General features: G+C 48.3%; 1 protein-coding gene and 1 long non-coding RNA gene across 4 annotated transcripts in view; one reads left to right on the top strand and one right to left on the bottom strand.

Annotated features, from left to right (window-relative positions):
• The window catches only part of ACACA (acetyl-CoA carboxylase alpha), a 270884-nt gene that overhangs the window by 50306 nt on the left and 202543 nt on the right, over positions 1-18035 (top strand). For all 3 annotated transcript variants that reach the window (XM_038758869.1, XM_038758870.1, XM_038758871.1), the window contains 11 exons: positions 1472-1578; positions 3124-3234; positions 4230-4439; positions 5583-5753; positions 9114-9275; positions 9542-9705; positions 10620-10770; positions 12086-12189; positions 14109-14190; positions 16277-16422; positions 17777-17927. In XM_038758869.1, the coding sequence (XP_038614797.1) occupies positions 1472-1578; positions 3124-3234; positions 4230-4439; positions 5583-5753; positions 9114-9275; positions 9542-9705; positions 10620-10770; positions 12086-12189; positions 14109-14190; positions 16277-16422; positions 17777-17927 (1559 nt within the window). The remainder of the gene's footprint in view (positions 1-1471; positions 1579-3123; positions 3235-4229; positions 4440-5582; positions 5754-9113; positions 9276-9541; positions 9706-10619; positions 10771-12085; positions 12190-14108; positions 14191-16276; positions 16423-17776; positions 17928-18035) is intronic.
• Positions 9409-12154, bottom strand: LOC119939108. The gene is made up of 2 exons (XR_005454639.1): positions 11949-12154; positions 9409-9675 (listed from the first exon to the last, which is right to left on the bottom strand). It is a non-coding gene; the product is annotated as an uncharacterized LOC119939108 (long non-coding RNA).

Here is an 18035-nt window from a genome sequence, read left to right on the forward strand (position 1 = left end):
TAGTACAGTTCTTGGCACATAGTAAGTGCTTAACAAATATTGTTATTATTATTATTAGTAATTGTTAAGCCCAATCTTGGAGTAATTTGGCCTTGAATAGACTATAAGGAGAGTCGCAGAGTGAAAGGCCACCTGGTCTGGGTCACGCCATAGGGTACGAGGTCAGAATGGGGAGCCGTTTTAGACCCTGTCCATCCCTCTGTCGGTCTTGGGGCTGTCCTGGGAGATCTGTTCGCTTGTGGGACAGGTCTGGAGTTGCCCTGGGGACTTAAGACCAAGCTGGCCTACCACACTTAAAGCCACGGAATAGTTCTTGAACGATTCCACCTGCCCTGGTTGGGATGGGGAAAGGAAGGTAGGCCTCATTTTAGCTGTTGCTCTCCCTGCTTTGGCCCAATTATCGACTCGTGATCTCTGTACCATGCCGTTTGGAGTCACCTCACTGGGCCTCAGCTCCCACTCGGAGAAACAGAATCATTCAGAGGGTCTCCTCCTCGGCCACGCCGTAAGGAAAACAGGAGAAGCAGCGTGGCTCAGCGGAAAGAGCCCGGGCTTTGGAGTCAGGGGTCTTGGGTTCAAATCCCAGCTCCACCAATTGTCAGCTGTGTGACTTTGGGAAGTCACTTCACTTCTCTGGAAAATGGGGATTAAGACTGTGAGCCCCCACCATGGGACAACCTGATCACCTCCCCAGTGCTTAGAACAGTGCTTTGCACATAGTAAGCGCTTAATGCATGCCATCATTATTAAAAGGGGAAAAAAAATTGAATTTACAAAATGCGTTTCAGCCAGCTGTATGAATTCTTCCTGTTCGTGATAATATAAACTTCCTCCCCGTCCAGACAGAGGACGGGAAGCATGCATTATAGTGAAGCCTCTCCAGTGTCTCAAGGCCGAGCAAATGCTTTGACTGTATCTGTCTAGGGTCGTAGGGGAACCCGTCCAAGTCATATAGCCAGAGCTGAAAAGGAAAGGTTCAATTTGTTCCTGTTGGAATTGAGAGGCTGTAGAGCTCCCTTTATGCCAGCCAAGTACAGGGCCATTCAAGAGCTTGGACTCATTGCTCTACTGAGGCCAATAAAAACGAACATTTCAGTTTCCAAGGACCCGTAAAGATTGAGTTATCCCGTAGAACTTTGCTCCAGGAACGGACCTTAACACATCCAGATGAAGGTAGTTTTTTGCCTCCTGAATTTTTTGTGAAAAGTATTGCCACACGGCCACCTAATGTGACTTCTTAGTCTCTCAGATTGCTTCCATCTCTTGGCCTGGTAGCTAAGGTAGGAAAATTAGCTGCCAGGCTGGGCTTTAGAGGTAGCCATTATCCGGTGTTAAATACAATACACACGATGTTCCGATATTGTTTTATTCTCCCCTTTCAAATAACCTCTCTTCTTTCCGAGCCCGAATTACGGCAGTAAGGTGTGCTGGGTTCTTAATGTTACTCTGTGGTCTCTATCGTGTATTGCAGGTCTTTCTGTCGCCTGGCAGGAGAATGATTTTCAGAAACCCATCTTGAACGTTCCCCAGGAGGTGTACGAAAAGGGTTATGTGAAGGATGTGGATGATGGGATGCTGGTAGGTCCTAAACTTTAGAGACTGGTCACGCCGCACCTTTATAACACACTTTTCAGCCGGCCAAACCTTGGCCTCGGGCATTTTGGGTTTAGGGGCCGGTTCTAGATCTTCCCAAGTGGAGGTGCAAAGATGTACTACCACCTTGAAGTAGACAGGGAGAATTGGCATAATACCGGACCGGAGTTCAGGGTGGACTTTGAAGGGTTTGAAATGAAAATGGACAGTTTCATCCTAGAAAACGTAAGTTCACATGGATCAAGCTGCTTCCCTTTGCCCTGGGCTACGTCTTGCCTTCATTTGCCACTTGCCTTGCCAACATCCTCCGACTGTTGGTGTCACTATAATTCCAGCCAGCTGACCTAAGGTGCTACTTTAGAATAATCCGCCTTTGGAAAGACCTATCAATCAATCAATCATATTTATTGAGTGCTTACTATGTGCAGAGCACTGTACTAAGCGCTTGGGAGAGTACAGTATGACAGTTGGTAGACACGTTCCCTGCCCACAAGGAGATTTCAGTCTACAGGATGGTAGCTTTGTTAAACTTCAGAGATCTGGGTAGCCAACCCATACTGCTGCTCCGTTTGGATTTTCCAGTAAACCTGTTTATAACAGTCTCTTCCGGAAGTTGAATGAAAATTCCCATTTGCTATTCCCGCAAGAGCAAGGGAATATGGAAGTGGAACGGAGGGGTTCGAGTGAGAGGCTAATCCAACTCCGTTTAGGGCCAGCCCGAGTCTTTTTCAAAATCGACCCCATCCTGTTAGCTGCCGCACTCTAAAGTATTCAGGTTTCTTTTATTTTTACAAATACAGATAAATCTTCGTCTTGGAAACCGCACATTCCGTAATTTGGTAAATTACTTGAAATTTAAAAATTGTGTCAATGTAGTGGTGCCTCACGTGGGTAGAGTAGGTGCAGTGTACAAATAAAAAGTCTCTTCGGCAGAGTAATGTTGACTGTCATCGAGTGCGACAGTTGGAGCATAAAATAAAATGGGTACCGATGGTTGATCGCACACAGTCAGTAGCCTAAAAACTAGCACAGGCTGCCCGTTATTGGCGGTGTTGTAGGTGATGCCAGCTTGGTGTGTGGAAAAATTTGAACCCAGATGGACGATACCTGTTCTGTAGGACTTGCAAAGCTCTCACCAGATTGCAATATAAACCCGAACAAATGGGATTTTATATTGTGGGCGGGGAACGTGTCTTCCAACTCTGCCTTCTACCAAGCGATTAGTATGGTGCTCTGCACTCAGTAAGCACTGAAGACATCCCATTCGTGTTGAAGATGACGATGACCGTATTCAGTTGTCCTCGCTAAGCAAATGGCACCCTGGGCCGTGATTTGACTCACCTGTAACTTGGGCTGGTCCTAATCCCAGTGCCCCTCACAAAAGTGGGCAAGTCAACTTCCATTTTTTTTGTGGTTGTTCTCTGTAATGGAATATTTCTCTGTGAGAAGAAGTTCTACTGATGTCCCAGCTCATTCTAAACGTTGTGTTCTTACCTGCTTTTCCTTCTCTCCCCCCTTTCTTTCCCTCAGGCGGCTGAGAAAGTTGGATACCCAGTGATGATCAAGGCTTCAGAAGGAGGAGGGGGGAAAGGGATCAGAAAAGTCAACAATGCGGATGACTTCCCTAACCTCTTCAGACAGGTATCATAGAATTGGAAAGGACCTCAAGAGGTCACCTGGTCCGGTTTCGTTGCCTCACGGCCGGTGGAAAATTAAACCATCCACTAAGAGTGGAGATGCCCCGATTTCTCATGGTAACCCGTACCGACGTTTTGACAGGTTGAAAGGAAATACGTTTTTGTTCCACCCAAATCCCTCCTGCTTTCAAGTCATTTCCTCTTTTTCATTCCTCAGTGGGCAGGGCAAGCAACTAGCCGGACTTTTCTCCATAAAACCTCTTCATTTTCTGGACAACAGATGTAACCTCATCCGATCGTTTTCTCTTCCCTAGAATAAACAACCTTTTCTCACGCAGTGTCTTGTCAAATCCCATAATCATATTTTTACTTCCCCATTGACCTTCTCCAGTTTCCCTTCATTTTTTACAAGATGGCCGTGACTCAAACCAGGCACAGTGCAGAACTGAGCATTGGAGAGTTTAGTAGAAGGAATATCAATCAATCAATCAGTCGTATTTATTGAGCGCTTACTGTGTGCAGAGCACTGTACTAAGTGCTTAAAAAAATACTCTCCTCCTTTTGTAAGTAGGCACAAGTTGGTTGTTTTTCAGCCGTACAAACCATTAAAAATGGACCAGCCCCTCGGGATAGGTTGAAAATATCCCCACTTACCCCAGATTCCAGAATATGGTCTTTTTATTGAGCTCTTTTGGTCCACATCCAATTTGGTCCACATCAGCTTTGTCGTGAGTTCGCTTTCAACATGTCCGTGTAGATATTTACCAGATTGGAACAGTGGGTTCTGCTACTGGATTTGGTGTGGATTTTCCAGTTTTAATGCGATGCGTTCTTACTGGAGTCTGAATGTCTGTTCTGTTGTATTTACCGCATGAAGCTTTCTTCGATAGATTTAGAATATCTAATAGGCAGTATAGTTGACAGTACAGCCTCTTAACAACGAGAATGTCGGCAGATGGTTTGCATCTGGAATTTGTCTAATTCCCCTTTCGCTCGTAGGTTCAAGCCGAGGTGCCCGGCTCGCCCATCTTTGTGATGAGACTGGCCAAACAGTCCCGTCACTTGGAAGTGCAGATTCTGGCCGATCAGTACGGCAACGCCATCTCCCTCTTCGGCCGTGACTGCTCCGTTCAGCGCAGGCACCAGAAGATCATCGAAGAAGCTCCGGCCACCATCGCGACTTCCGACGTTTTCGAGCGCATGGAAAAGGTGAGTGCCCGATGCCTGAGACTTGAACGGTGTCTCCTTTCCCCGTTGGATAATGTTCCTAGGTACCTGAGGTGGAAAGTGGATGCCGCTTATGCTCTTTTTCACTCATTCATTCATAAATTCATATTTATTGAGCACTTACTACTTGCAGAGCACTCTGCTAAGCACTTGGGAGAGTACAATGCAACAGTAAACGGACATATTCCTCGCCCACAACGAGCGTACACTCTGGAGCTGGGGAGACAGATATCAATATAAATAAATGACAGATATGTACCCACGTGCTGTGGAGCTGAGAGGGGGGAAGAGCCAAGGGAGCAGGTCAGAGCGATGCAGAAGGGAGTGGGAGAAGAGGAAAGGAGGGGCTTAGTCTGGGAAGGCCTCTTGGAGGAGATGTGCCTTCAGTAAGGCTTTGAAGAAGGCGGCAGTAAATGTTTTTTTGTTTTTCGAGAGATTCACGTTAGGCAGATAACCCCATTTTTCAGAACGAGAACCTCAGTCCGAGGTCTTCGAGATAACAGAGAATCTTCAGTTCGGATCCCGTGAGTGGTCATCGGACATCGGTTTGCCCAAGAGTGGCGTGTGTTAACGCAGTTTAGAATTCTCCCCGTAACTTTCTCCTTTAAGAGACATTTCCTGCATCTTCCTAGTTCAACAAGTGAAATTTGAACGCTGGAAGCGCATCCCTCCGAAGCACTTTGGAATGATGCTCCTGACTTTGGGGGCTCCAATCTTGGAGAAAAGATGTAGATTTGAGATTTGATGTGTGGTTTCCTAAGGCGGTGAAGGCAGTTCTTCCCATCGGAGATGCCGTATCGTATGATTCCCTCCCATCCCCTTTACTACAGACAGTCCAAGCATACAGTGGGCTGCAGTACAGGCTGTATTACCCCCCAGACTGAACGGAGACTTGCGACAGAGCAATAGACTTATCATCAATTCCCACAAAAGTCTCCCTACCTTAGCGACCAGACATCGTCTCACATGCAGTGAGGGCGACGGCCCGAGTTGTCGCCGAATCTTGGTTGTACTTTTCTTTTTTGTGTTTCTCGTTGGGAGTTTTGGAGGGCGCGGGTGAGAAGTGGGAACGGACCAGAGTGGGGAAGCCCACAACCGGAACTCCGAGCCCGCTTGTCTTTTTAGTGCGCAGTGAAGCTGGCCAAGATGGTTGGCTACGTGAGCGCCGGCACGGTGGAGTACCTCTACAGCCAGGACGGCAGCTTTTACTTCCTGGAACTGAATCCCCGGCTCCAGGTGGAGCACCCCTGTACGGAGATGGTGGCCGACGTGAATCTGCCTGCCGCCCAGCTCCAGGTCAGTCGGGGTAGCCTGCGAACCGGGGACACAAAGGGCGTATGAGGCTGGCTCCTCCAGGACCCGAGAAGGGGGATGCTGCTTGCATCTGGGTGGCTCCCAGCGTTTTCTAACCGGTGACTCGTGCCGTGTGTGTCAGTAGCTTCTTCTCCGTGTTTATAGGTGTCAGTGATTTGTGGTCTATGAGTTAGTGTGTCAGAGACTTGTGTGCACGCATGCATGCCCGCACAACGAATGAAATCTGCTTCCTTGGTAAAGCAGGGAACACAGGAATGCTTTGAAATGGCGGAGCAGAGTGTGCTTGACTTTTTTTTTTTTTAATTTTTGGTGTCTGTACCATGGGGTGAGGCCTTAAACAAGTAGAACTTGCCTTTTTTTTTAAATGGAATTTGTTAAGCACTTACTATGGGCCAGGCACTGTTTTCATTCATTCATTCAATCGTATTTATCGAGCGCTTACCGTGTACAAAGCACTGCACTAAGTACTTGGGGTGTGAGCCCGCCGTGGGCAGGGAATGTCTCTATTTGTTGCAGAATTGTACTTGGTACAATTGTACTTGGTACAATTGAAGAAGGCGGGAGTAATTGTTTTTTGTTTTTCGAGATATTCACGTTAGGCAGATAACCCCATTTTTCAGAATGAGAGCCTCAGTCCGAGGTCTTCGAGATAACAGAGAATCTTCGGTTCGGATCCCGTGAGTGGTCATCGGACTTTTGTTGCACTGTACTTGGTACAAGCACTTGGTACAGTGCTCTGGACGCAGTAGGTGCTCAATATGAGAGTACACTACAGCAATAAACAGACATTCCCTGCCCACAATGAGCTCACAGTCTAGAGGAGGAGAAGCGCTGGGGTAGATAAAAGTTAATCAGGTTGGGCACAGTCCATGTCCCACTTGGGGCTCACAGTCTTAATCCCCATTTTGCAGGTGAGGGAACTGAGGCACAGAGAAGTGAAGTGACGTGCCTACGGTCACACAGCAGACAAGTAGCCAAGCCGGGATTAGAACCCAGGCCCTTCTGACATCCAGGCCGGGGCTGTACCTTTAGCAGATGATGGCCAGGTTCTATGTACACCCGTGGCAGATTTAACCACCCTTTGGGTGTTCATCTGCTGTACTATTGTAGGTACAGTGGGGATGCAGGCGTGTCCAGTTAAGGGTAGGAGAGGGTCTGGCCTTTCACAGTCAAGGGAGAAGCTCCTCTAATGCTGCCTTGGCCCTAGGACCACGCGGAAACGGAAAGCACGGGAAGCAGCGGGAATTTCTGATGGGATCCGACACGTCTCCGGACCAAAGAGTATACTGGGCATTTCACATTCTTCCAGGTTTTCTTGAGGGATTCCTTCTCCCTGTGGTTCTGGTCATGAAAGAAGCAGCGTGGCTCACTGGAAAGAGCACGGGCTTTAGAATCAGAGGTCAGGGGTTCAAATCCCAGTTCTGCCATTTGCCAGCTGTGTGACTTTGGGCAAGTCACTTGACTTCTCTGGGCCTCAGTTACCTCATCTGGAAAATCGGGATGAAGACTGTGAGCCTCCCGTGGGACAACCTGATCACCTTGTAACCTCTCCAGCGCTTAGAACAGAGCTTTGCACATAGTAAGCGCTTAATAAATGCCATCATTATTATTATTATTAGAGAAGGAAGCTGTGGTCAAATCCATTGGCCTTGTGTTTATAATCAGAATACTAATTGTGGTACTTGTTAAGCAGCGTGGCTCAGTGGAAAGATCACGGGCTTTGGAGCTGGAGTTCATGGGTTCGAATTCCGACTCCGCCACATGTCTGCTGTGTGACCTTGGGCAAGTCACTTAACTTCTCTGAGCCTCAGTGACCTCATCTGTAAAATGGGGATTAAGACTGTGAGCCCCACGTGGAACAACTTGATCACCTTTTATCCCCCCCAGCGCTTAGAACAGTAAGCACTTAACAAATGCTATTATTATTATTATTACTAGAGGTACCTCATCGAGGTAGCTGCAACACAGCGCGGATATACTAATTCTGATCCCGTGGTCGACCAGAACCATAGTATTACTATTATTACCATTACGATTATTAATTACTGCGTTTCTCAGGCAATCACTATGTGGTGAATATATGTTTGTACATACTTATTACTCTATTTGGTACATATCTATTCTATATATTTTATTTTGTTAGTATGTTTGGTTTTGTCTCCCCCTTTTAGACTGTGAGCCCACTGTTGGGTAGGGGCTGTCTCTATATGTTGCCAATTTGTACTTCCCAAGCGCTTAGTACAGTGCTCTGCACACAGTAAGCCCTCAATAAATACGATTGATGATGATGATGGTGATGGTGAACACTGTTCTACGTTCTGGGGGTGGGTAGATACAAGTTAATCATGGAGTTCCTTTCCTACATGGGGCTCCTAGTCAAAGACGGAGAGTAAGCGGGTGTTGCACTGGCTACCCAAGGGCCCGTGTCTGCTAAGTCGTAGAGAAGTTGGGAGCCATAGAAGATGATCTTTCACCTCCGCACAAACCAGATTATGAAACCTGTGTCTTCTGTAACACCACACTTGGCACCTTCTGCCTCAGTGCTTTGAAATCAGCCTGCAGGCCTGAAGCCAACAAGGGTGAATTTGGCCATTCTGATCGGGCAGTAAATCATCATCAACATCATCAATCGTATTTATTGAGCGCTTACTATGTGCAGAGCACTGTACTAAGCGCTTGTGAAGTACAAACTGGCAACATATAGAGACAGTCCCTACCCAACAGTGGGCTTGGGAGCGGGCTGGGCTGCAGAAGGAGAGAAGGGAGGTGAGGTAGGAGGGGGCCAGGGGATGGACAGCCTGGAAGCCCAGAGTGAGGAGTTTCTGCCTGATGCGCAGATTGATCGGTAGCCACTGGAGATTTTTGAGGAGGGGAGTGACATGCCCAGAGCGTTTCTGGACAAAGATAATTCGGGCAGCAGCATGAAGTATGGATTGAAGTGGAGAGAGACACGAGGATGGGAGATCAGAGAGAAGGCTGATGCAGTAGTCCAGACGGGATAGGATGAGAGCTTGAACGAGCAGGGTAGCGGTATGGAGGGAGAGGAAAGGGCGGATCTTGGCAATGTTGCGGAGCTGAGACCGGCAGGTTTTGGTGACGGCTTGGTTGTGAGGGGTGAATGAGAGAGCGGAGTCGAGGATGACACCAAGGTTGCGGGCTTGAATCCGAATCAGGATTCGGATGGAGCAGTTCTGTAACCTGGAGCCTCCCGGGCTGCTTCATTTAACCTGAAGTGGATCCTTTCATCGACTAACTCTGATGCGATTGGCTTGGCAGCGCCCTAATTCTCAAGGAAAGCAGATCGGAGAAGAGAATTATCCTCACGTGTTTGTTGTCCTCTAGATCGCCATGGGAATTCCCCTTTACCGAATCAAGGACATACGCATGATGTATGGGGTGTCCCCCTGGGGCGACGTCCCCATTGATTTTGAGAACTCCGCCCACGTCCCCTGCCCCCGGGGCCATGTCATCGCGGCACGGATCACCAGTGAGAATCCAGACGAGGTAACTTGAGGCTCGGTCGCTGGATGCGTCCGCACCTCCCCCAGCCCCAGCTTGACCGCGAGCAAACCACGGGAACCCGAGACACGTTAGGTAAACCAAGTCCTTAGACGTCGAATGACGAGGGAGCACGAGAGGATCTGAATAAAGCCCACTGTTTCCCTTTAGCCCCTTGGAGTTTTGTGTGCCATTATGCTGTTGCCTCTTAAATGGAGTTATTTCTCGGAAATGTGACACGGCCTCTTTTATTCCTCGCCTTCCTCTGGCAGGGTTTTAAACCTAGTTCGGGAACAGTCCAGGAGCTGAATTTCCGCAGTAACAAGAACGTCTGGGGATATTTTAGCGTTGCGGCTGCCGGGGGACTTCACGAGTTTGCAGATTCTCAGTTTGGCCACTGCTTCTCCTGGGGAGAAAACAGAGAGGAAGCTATTTCGTAAGTACCCAGCCTTTTGACTGGATTTCCTAAAAAATGCTACATCCCTCCTACAAAAGTATCCCCCTGAAAAGCCAATTAGAAGTTCATATCTAGGCGTATTTTATACCTCGGTTCTGCTTTTTCTTGTCAGTTCATTTACTGATATATCCCCCCTCTGAGGGGTGAATGTATCGTGAGCTATACTCGCGGACGTGATGAAACTTCAGGTAGGATGTGTTGATGACTGGACGTAACGAGAGATCAAAACTCAGTAGATCTCGGCAGTTTCCATACTACTTTAAGAGGACTCCCTTCCCCACAGCACCTGTATATATGTTATCATCATCATCATCAATCGTATTTATTGAGTGCTTACTATGTGCAGAGCACTGTACTAAGCGCTTGGGAAGTACAAATTGGCAACATATAGAGACAGTCCCTACCCAACAGTGGGCTCACAGTCTAAAAGGGGGAGACAGAGAACAAAACCAAACATAAATATATATATGTATATATGTTTGTACGTCTTTATTACTCTATTTATGTATTTATTTATTTTACTTGTACATATCTATTCTACTTATTTTATTTTGTTAGTATGTTTGGTTTTGTTCTCCGTCTCCCCCTTTCAGACTGTGAGCCCATTGTTGGGTAGGGACTGTCTCTGTGTGTTGCCAACTTGTACTTCCCAAGCGCTTAGTACAGTGCTCTGCACACAGTAAGCGCTCAATAAATACGATTGATTGATTGATTGAAAGCACTGCCCTCTCACGGTCCGGCCACTGGCTGTTAGAAAACCATCTGATGATGAAAAGCAGCGTGTGTGGAGCTGCCAAGTGTATAAATATATATATATATATATATGTATATATATATATATATATATATATATATATATGTATTTTTTTCCTGAAATGCCTCTTCTCTTTAAGGAACATGGTGGTGGCCCTGAAGGAGCTGTCCATCCGAGGGGACTTCCGAACCACCGTCGAGTACCTCATCAAATTGTTGGAGACGGAGAGCTTCCAGCAGAACAGAATCGATACCGGCTGGTTGGACAGACTGATAGCCGAGAAAGTCCAGGTACGGCCCTTGCCTTGGGGGTTGGATTGAGCCGTGTTCAACCAGCAGTCATTTGGAGCGCTGGTTTTTCCCATCGTGTTGGTTAGAAAAACCCAGCGCCTCCACTTAAAGCAGCAGGACTTGAGTTCAGGTGGTCGTGAGTTCATTAGCCCCTTGGCAGTGACCAGTGGAAGGCAATCTGCTATAAACCAAAACTCGCCCATGCTGGGCAGCAGCGGCACGGGAGAGAGTCGAGGGCGGAGACGCGGGTTTACTGCACGGAAAGCGGCAGTGGTGAACCACTTCGGGAGTTTTACCGAGAAAACTCTATGGCCAAACTACCAGACCGATTGCAGATGGAGAGCGGGGCGTTCTGGGAGAGACGCGGCTGCAGTCTCGCTATGGGTCGGAAACGACTCGACGGCATAAGACAAGAGTTCGTTAGGGTATTCAGTCGATGGATGTCTGGAATTCATTTAGCACTGATTGTATGGATTCTAGCCAACCCGTGAGGCTTCGGAGTCTTGAGATTGCTTAGGGTTTGTTTATCAGTTTTGTGTATTCATTTCTTATGCCTGTTTTATCACCTCCTCGGGTATGATAACAGATTGAACATATTATTTTTCCTCATATAACGTGGCACGGCGTGGCCGCAAATTCCTCCTTTCAAGCCGACCCAGATCCTAAGTGCTTTGGATCTGCTCCGGGATTACCCTAGATTTGACGGGTGATAATTGGATGTGGATAAATATTTAATATGGAATGTGGTAGGGTTACATCTTTTCTACGGAGGCAGTAGTGGCTGTACCCATCACCCTTTTCGCATATCTATTCTATTTCTTTTATTTTGTTAATATGTTTGGTTTTGTTCTCTGTCTCCCCCTTCTAGACTGTGAGCCCACTGTTGGGTAGGGACTGTCTCTATATGTTGCCAACTTGTACGTCCCAAGCGCTTAGTACGGTGCTGTGCACACAGTAAGCGCTCAATCAATACGATTGATTGATTGATCCCAACCAAAACTCACCTAAAGCTTACCCCCCGGAACGATCCGTGAACCTTTCCGTAATGGAAAGCGTTTGTGCTCGACCTCCCTCCGACGTACCCCCGCCACGCAGAATGACCCCCCTCCCTACCGTGGAGAAGACGGAGAGGCCCTCATCCTAGCTCAGTAGTCCGACCCCCCCCGCCTACTACATACGGCAACTTGGGCACGGCATGGGACATCGAGGAGTAATTCTTCGTTGGCGTTGACCGTTTTCTGCCGGTCGTACTGACGCGCGCGTTTGAGCGTGGGAGCTGTTGGGGAAGTCTTTGAGCAGTCTCCTCCGCTCCTAGGCAGAGCGGCCTGACACCATGTTGGGGGTCGTGTGTGGAGCCCTGCACGTAGCCGACGTGAGCTTGCGGAACAGCGTCTCCAACTTCCTGCATTCCCTGGAGAGGTAGGTCGGATTCCCGCGAGTAACGGCTCACCGGTCAGTTGAGATGGCTGCCTCCTGCCTGGTTCCGGGATCGCGTTCCTGAGGATCCGGACGGGAGCGAGCACTGGTTGATGTCTTCAGCCGGTCCGGGGGATGACTAGAGAGGAATGGGTGGAGGCTTTTTGTTCCTGTTCGAGATGTCCTTTTAGACTGTGAGCCCACTGTTGGGTAGGGACTGTCTCTCTATGTTACCAATTTGTACTTTCCAAGCGCTTAGTACAGTGCTCTGCACATAGTAAGCGCTCAATAAATACGATTGATGATGATGATGTCATGGAGTGGTTACTGGAACTGGTGTAGATTAGCTGTTTAGTCTGGTCTCCTAGTAGAGAAGAGGTAACGGCCTGGCTTAACGGATGGAGCTTGGGCCCGGGAGTCAGAAGGACCCGCGTTCTAATCCCGCCTCTGCTACCTGTCGGCCGTGTGACCTTGGGTCACTTAACTTCTCTGTCCTTCAGTCGCCTCATCTGTAAAATGGGGATTAAGACTGAGCCCGTTGTACAACCAACCAAGCTGATTTGCTTGTATCTACCACAGGGCTTAGGTCAGTGCTTGGCACATAGTACTTGTTAAGTACTATTATTATTGTTATTATTATTATCAATCATAATAAAGAGTGAGCGGTTCAGTGCCTTCTTCGGCAGGTGAAGCGACTTGATTTCAGGGGTCAGAGTGTGCCGCCCCTGCCTGGCAAAGAGGCCTGCCCACTCCAGGGATACTTACCTATGATAAAGTGCGCATCATAGATTATTTATTAGACTGTGAGCCCACTGTTGGGTAGGGACTGTCTCTATATGTTGCCAATTTGTACTTCCCAAGCGCTTAGTACAGTGCTCTGCACATAGTAAGCGCTCAATAAATACAATTGATGGATTGATTGATTTACATTACCGTCTGTCTCCTCCTCTAGACCGTAAGCTCATTGTGGGCAGGGAACACGTCTACCGGCTCTGTTGTACTGTACTCTCCCAAGCACTTAGTTTTAGTGTTCTGCACACAGAAAACACTCAATAAGTCCCACTGCTGTTGAACGATTCATTCATTCAGTCGTATTTATTGAGCGCTTACTGTGTGTGCAGAGCACTGTACTAAATGCTTGGAAAGTACAGTTCAGCAACAGATAGAGACAATCGCTACAATAGAGACAATCCCTTCCCAACCGCATGTTAACAGTCTAAATGGGGACTGTGACCATCATCCAGGGGACCGCTGCTACCCGCCTTGCGTTTGTGTCGCGAATGGAAAATTATTGGCATCATTGAAGATATTAGCGTGAGAGCCAGGCGCAAGAAAGCCTAATGACTTGATTTTGGCTTAAAGACTTTCATCCTTTTCATCATCAGTCGTATTTATTGAGCGCTTACTATGTGCAGAGCACTGTACTAAGCCCTTGGGAAGTACAAATTGGCAACATATAGAGACAGTCCCTACCCAACAGTGGGCTCACAGTCTAAAAGTCCCCTTCGAGGAAAACTAAGTGGGGAAGGACCCAAGGACAATATTTTTATAATAATAATAGTAATGGTGGAATTCGTGAAGTGCTCATTATGTAAAGCACTGCCCTCAGCACTGCTAAAGACACAAGATAATCAGATCAGACACAGTTCTTGTCCCACAGGGGGTTCACAGTCTAAGAAGGAGGAACAGGTATTGAACCCCTATTTTATAGTGAGGTAGCAGGCTCAGAGAATTTCAGTGACTTGCTCAAGGTCACACAGGCACGAGCTAGAGCTGGTTTTTGAACCCAGGTCCTCTTGACTCCTATGCTCCTGCTGTTTCCATCGGACCACTCCAGCTCCCCGTGCTCAGCACTCTGTGGGGTCCATTTCCCTTTGGGTCCCTGGATTTCGGAACACCAAGTATTTTTCATTTTCTTTCAGGGGTCAAGTACTGCCCGCTCATACGCTTCTGAACACGGCAGACGTAGAGCTGATCTATGAAGGGGCCAAGTATGTATTGAAGGTAAGTTACCTCCCCGGGGTTCCAGCTCCTCCCCACCTCTCCACCTCCTGGGGGTCCTGCTCCCTCCTTTCTCCATCCTTGGGCGGAACGTGGCCTTTGCAGATTAATCTTGGAGAAAGTTGGCGATCAGGCTGCTGAAGTGGTTCTAAAGTCACAGCCTGGCGGTGTCTTAAAACAGGCCAGATAAAAAGGAAGGGTTGTTGTCTTCCTGAAAACCTCGCTACCCTCCTGCTACAACCCAGCCCGCACACTTGGCTCCACTAGCGCTAACCTTCTCACTGTACCTACATCTCGTCCGTCTCACCGCCGACCTCTCGCCCACATCCTACCTCTGACCTGCAGCGACCTTCCTCCTCATATCCAACATTTTAAAGCCTTATTGAAGGCCCATCTCCTCCAAGAGGCCTTCCCTGACTAAGCTCCCCTCTCCTCCATCTCCCTTCTGCGTTGCCCTGACTTGCTCCCGTCATTCATCCTCCCTCCCATCCCCACCACACATATGTACATTTCTGTAATTTCTTTATTCATCTGTATTCATCATCATCATCCTCAATCGTATTTATTGAGCGCTTACTGTGTGCAGAGCACTGTACTAAGCGCTTGGGAAGTACAAGTTGGCAACCTATAGAGACGGTCCCTACCCAACAGTGGGCTCACAGTCTAAAAGGGGGAGACAGAGAACAAAACCATGTCTGTCTCCCCCTCTAAACTGTGAGGTCTTTGTGGATAGGGAATGTGTCTGTTGTTCTACTGTATTATACTATATAATATAGTGTAGCGCTTAGTGCGGTGCTCTGCACACTGTAAGCACTCAGTAAATACAATTGAATGAATGAACTATATTGTACTGCGCCCAAATGACTTGCCCAAAGTCACACAGCTGACAATTGGTGGAGCCGGGATTTGAACCCATGACCTCTGACTCCAACGCCCGGGCTCTTTCCACTGAGCCACGCTGCTTCTCAATGTGCTTGGCACATTGATGTTTGGCCTTGGGCAAGTTGCTTCAAGAGCCTGGGCTTTGGAGTCAGAGGTCAGGGGTTCAAATCCCGGCTCCGCCAGTTGTCAGCTCTGTGACTTTGGGCGAGTCACTTCACTTCTGTGTGCCTCAGTTACCTTATCTGTAAAATGGGGATTAAGACTGAGAGCCCCCCGTGGGACAACCTGATCACCTTGCAACCTCCCCGGCGCTTAGTGCTTTGTACATAGTAAGCACTTAATAAATGCCATCACCATTATTATGATTATGTGTGAGGCTACTCAGTTCTTGACTGAAAGTCAAGGAGGGAAAAAAAGCTGCGTCCAGTTTCCTCATTTTTTAAAAAATTGTATTAAGCGCTTACTATGTGCCAGGCACTGTTCTAAGCGCCGGAGGTAGATACAAGTTAATAAGGTCGGCTACAGGCCCCCAAATGGGGTAGATAATAATAATAATGTTGGTATTTGTTAAGCGCTTACTATGTGCAAAGCACTGTTCTAAGCGCTGGGGGGGATACAAGGAGATGAGGTTGTCCCATGTGGGGCTCACAGTCTTAATCCCCATTTTACAGATGAGGGAACTGAGGCACAGAGAAGGGAAGTGACTTGCCCAAGGTCCCACAGCAGACACGTGGGGGAGGCGGGACTCGAACTCGACAGTTATCTGAGCGGGTGAGGAGTGAAGCTGACAAGTTGTGGAGTAAAAAGAACAGACAGGTACAAAGGAAAGAACTGGCGGAGAGCCCGGGAGTTCAGGAGTTCAAGGGAAATGTGCTTTACAAAGCGCAAGCAAAATATTATTAAATACTAGATGCAAGGTTGGACACGGTCCCTGACCCATGTGGGGTTCACGGTCTTCATTCCCCATTTTACAGATGGGGGAACCGAGGCCGAGAGAAGTGACGTGGCTCGCCCAGGGTCCCGCAGCAGCCAAGGGGCGGAGCTGGGATTCGAACCCAGCTCCTTCTGACCCCCCCCTCCAGGCCCGTGCTGTAGAAACTGGGCCGCAGTGGTTCTCCCGTGGGGTGGTAAAAACCCAACTGCAGATCCCCGGCAGGAAGCGGACGGTGGCCCCGGCCCCTCAGCGGGTGGTCTCGGCTCCCCACAGGTGACCCGGCAGTCCCCCAACTCCTACGTGGTGATCATGAACGGCTCCTGCATGGAAGTGGACGTTCATCGGCTGAGCGACGGCGGGCTGCTTCTGTCCTACGACGGCAGCAGCTACACCACCTACATGAAAGAAGAGGTGGACAGGTACCGCGGCCAGGAAATGCCCGAGAAATCAAGGACAAGAAAACGGTTCTTGTTAAGCGCTCACTACGCAGCATCCTCATCAATCGTATTTATTGAGCGCTTACTGTGTGGGGAGCGCTGTACTGAGCGCTTGGGAAGTACAAATTCATCATCATCATCATCAGTCGTATTTATTGAGCGCTTACTATGTGCGGAGCACTGGACTAAGCGCTTGGGAAGTACAAGTTGGCAACATAGAGAGACAGTCCTTACCCAACAGCGGGCTCACAGTCTAAAAGGGGGAGACAGAGAACAAAACCAAACATACTAACAAAATAAAATAAATAGAATAGATATGGACAAGTAAAATACAGCAGCAGGCACCGTACTAAGGGAAGCAGCCTGGCCTAGTGGCAAGAGCCCGGACTTGGGAGTCTGAGGACGTGGGTTTGAGTCCCGGCTCCGCCCCTTGTCCATTCATTTATTCATTCGGTTGTATTTATTGAGCGCTTACTGTGTGCAGAGCACTGTACTAAGTCTGTTGTGTGACCTTGGGGAAGTCACTTCACTTCTCTGCCATCATATATATTCATTCATTCATTCATTCAATCGTATTTATTGAGCGCTTACTGTGTGCAGAACACTGGACTAAGCGCTTGGGAAGTACAAGTTGGCCAACAGCGGGCTCACAGTCTAGACGGGGGAGACAGACAACAAAACAAATTATGTACATATATATATATATATAGAGAGAGAGAGAGAGAGAGAATATATATATAATATATAATACATTACATGTACATTATAATAATATAATATCATATAATAATATATATGTATATTGTATATTACACATATATGTATATATATACATATGTATATATAAATGCCATCATATATATTCTCTGTGCCTCAGTTCCCTCAGCTGTAAAATGGGGATTAAGACTGTGAACCCCATATGGGTCAGGGACCGTACCCAACCTGATTACCTTGCATATACCCCGGGGCTTAGCACATAATAAGCACTTAACAAATACTATTGTTATTATTATTATTGTTACTAAGTGATGGGGCAGATACAGGCTAATCAGGTTGGATACAGTCCCGGTCCCACATGGGGCTCACGGTCTTAATTCCCGTTTTCCAGATGAGGGAACTGAGGCCCAGAGAAGTGAAGTGACTTGCCCAGGGTCACACCGCTGACAGACAGCGGAGCCGGGATTAGAACCCAGGTCCTCTGACCCCAGTAGATGTGGCTTTTCATTTTCGCGGCGGCGGCCCGATCCCAAATCTTTTCCAAGTTGGACGCCCTGCCGCCTCTGTCCCCATCCGTGCCAAAGCCCTCCGCCTCCCTGAATCCGGCCGCGTCTCCCAGGTACCGCATCACGATCGGCAACAAGACGTGTGTGTTCGAGAAGGAGAACGACCCTTCGGTGCTGCGCTCCCCTTCGGCCGGGAAGCTGATCCAGTACATCGTGGAAGACGGGGGTCATGTCTTTGCAGGCCAGTGCTACGCCGAGATCGAGGTCAGGAAAGACTGGGGCGGGCGGGGGGGAAGAGGCAGGGGAAGGGCCGGGAAAGAAATCACCATTAGGAACAGGCCAGAGCAGAGGGGTGGGTAATTCCCACTGACG

Source organism: Tachyglossus aculeatus, chromosome 17 (genome assembly GCF_015852505.1).
Source record: "Tachyglossus aculeatus isolate mTacAcu1 chromosome 17, mTacAcu1.pri, whole genome shotgun sequence".
Lineage (NCBI taxonomy): Eukaryota > Metazoa > Chordata > Mammalia > Monotremata > Tachyglossidae > Tachyglossus > Tachyglossus aculeatus.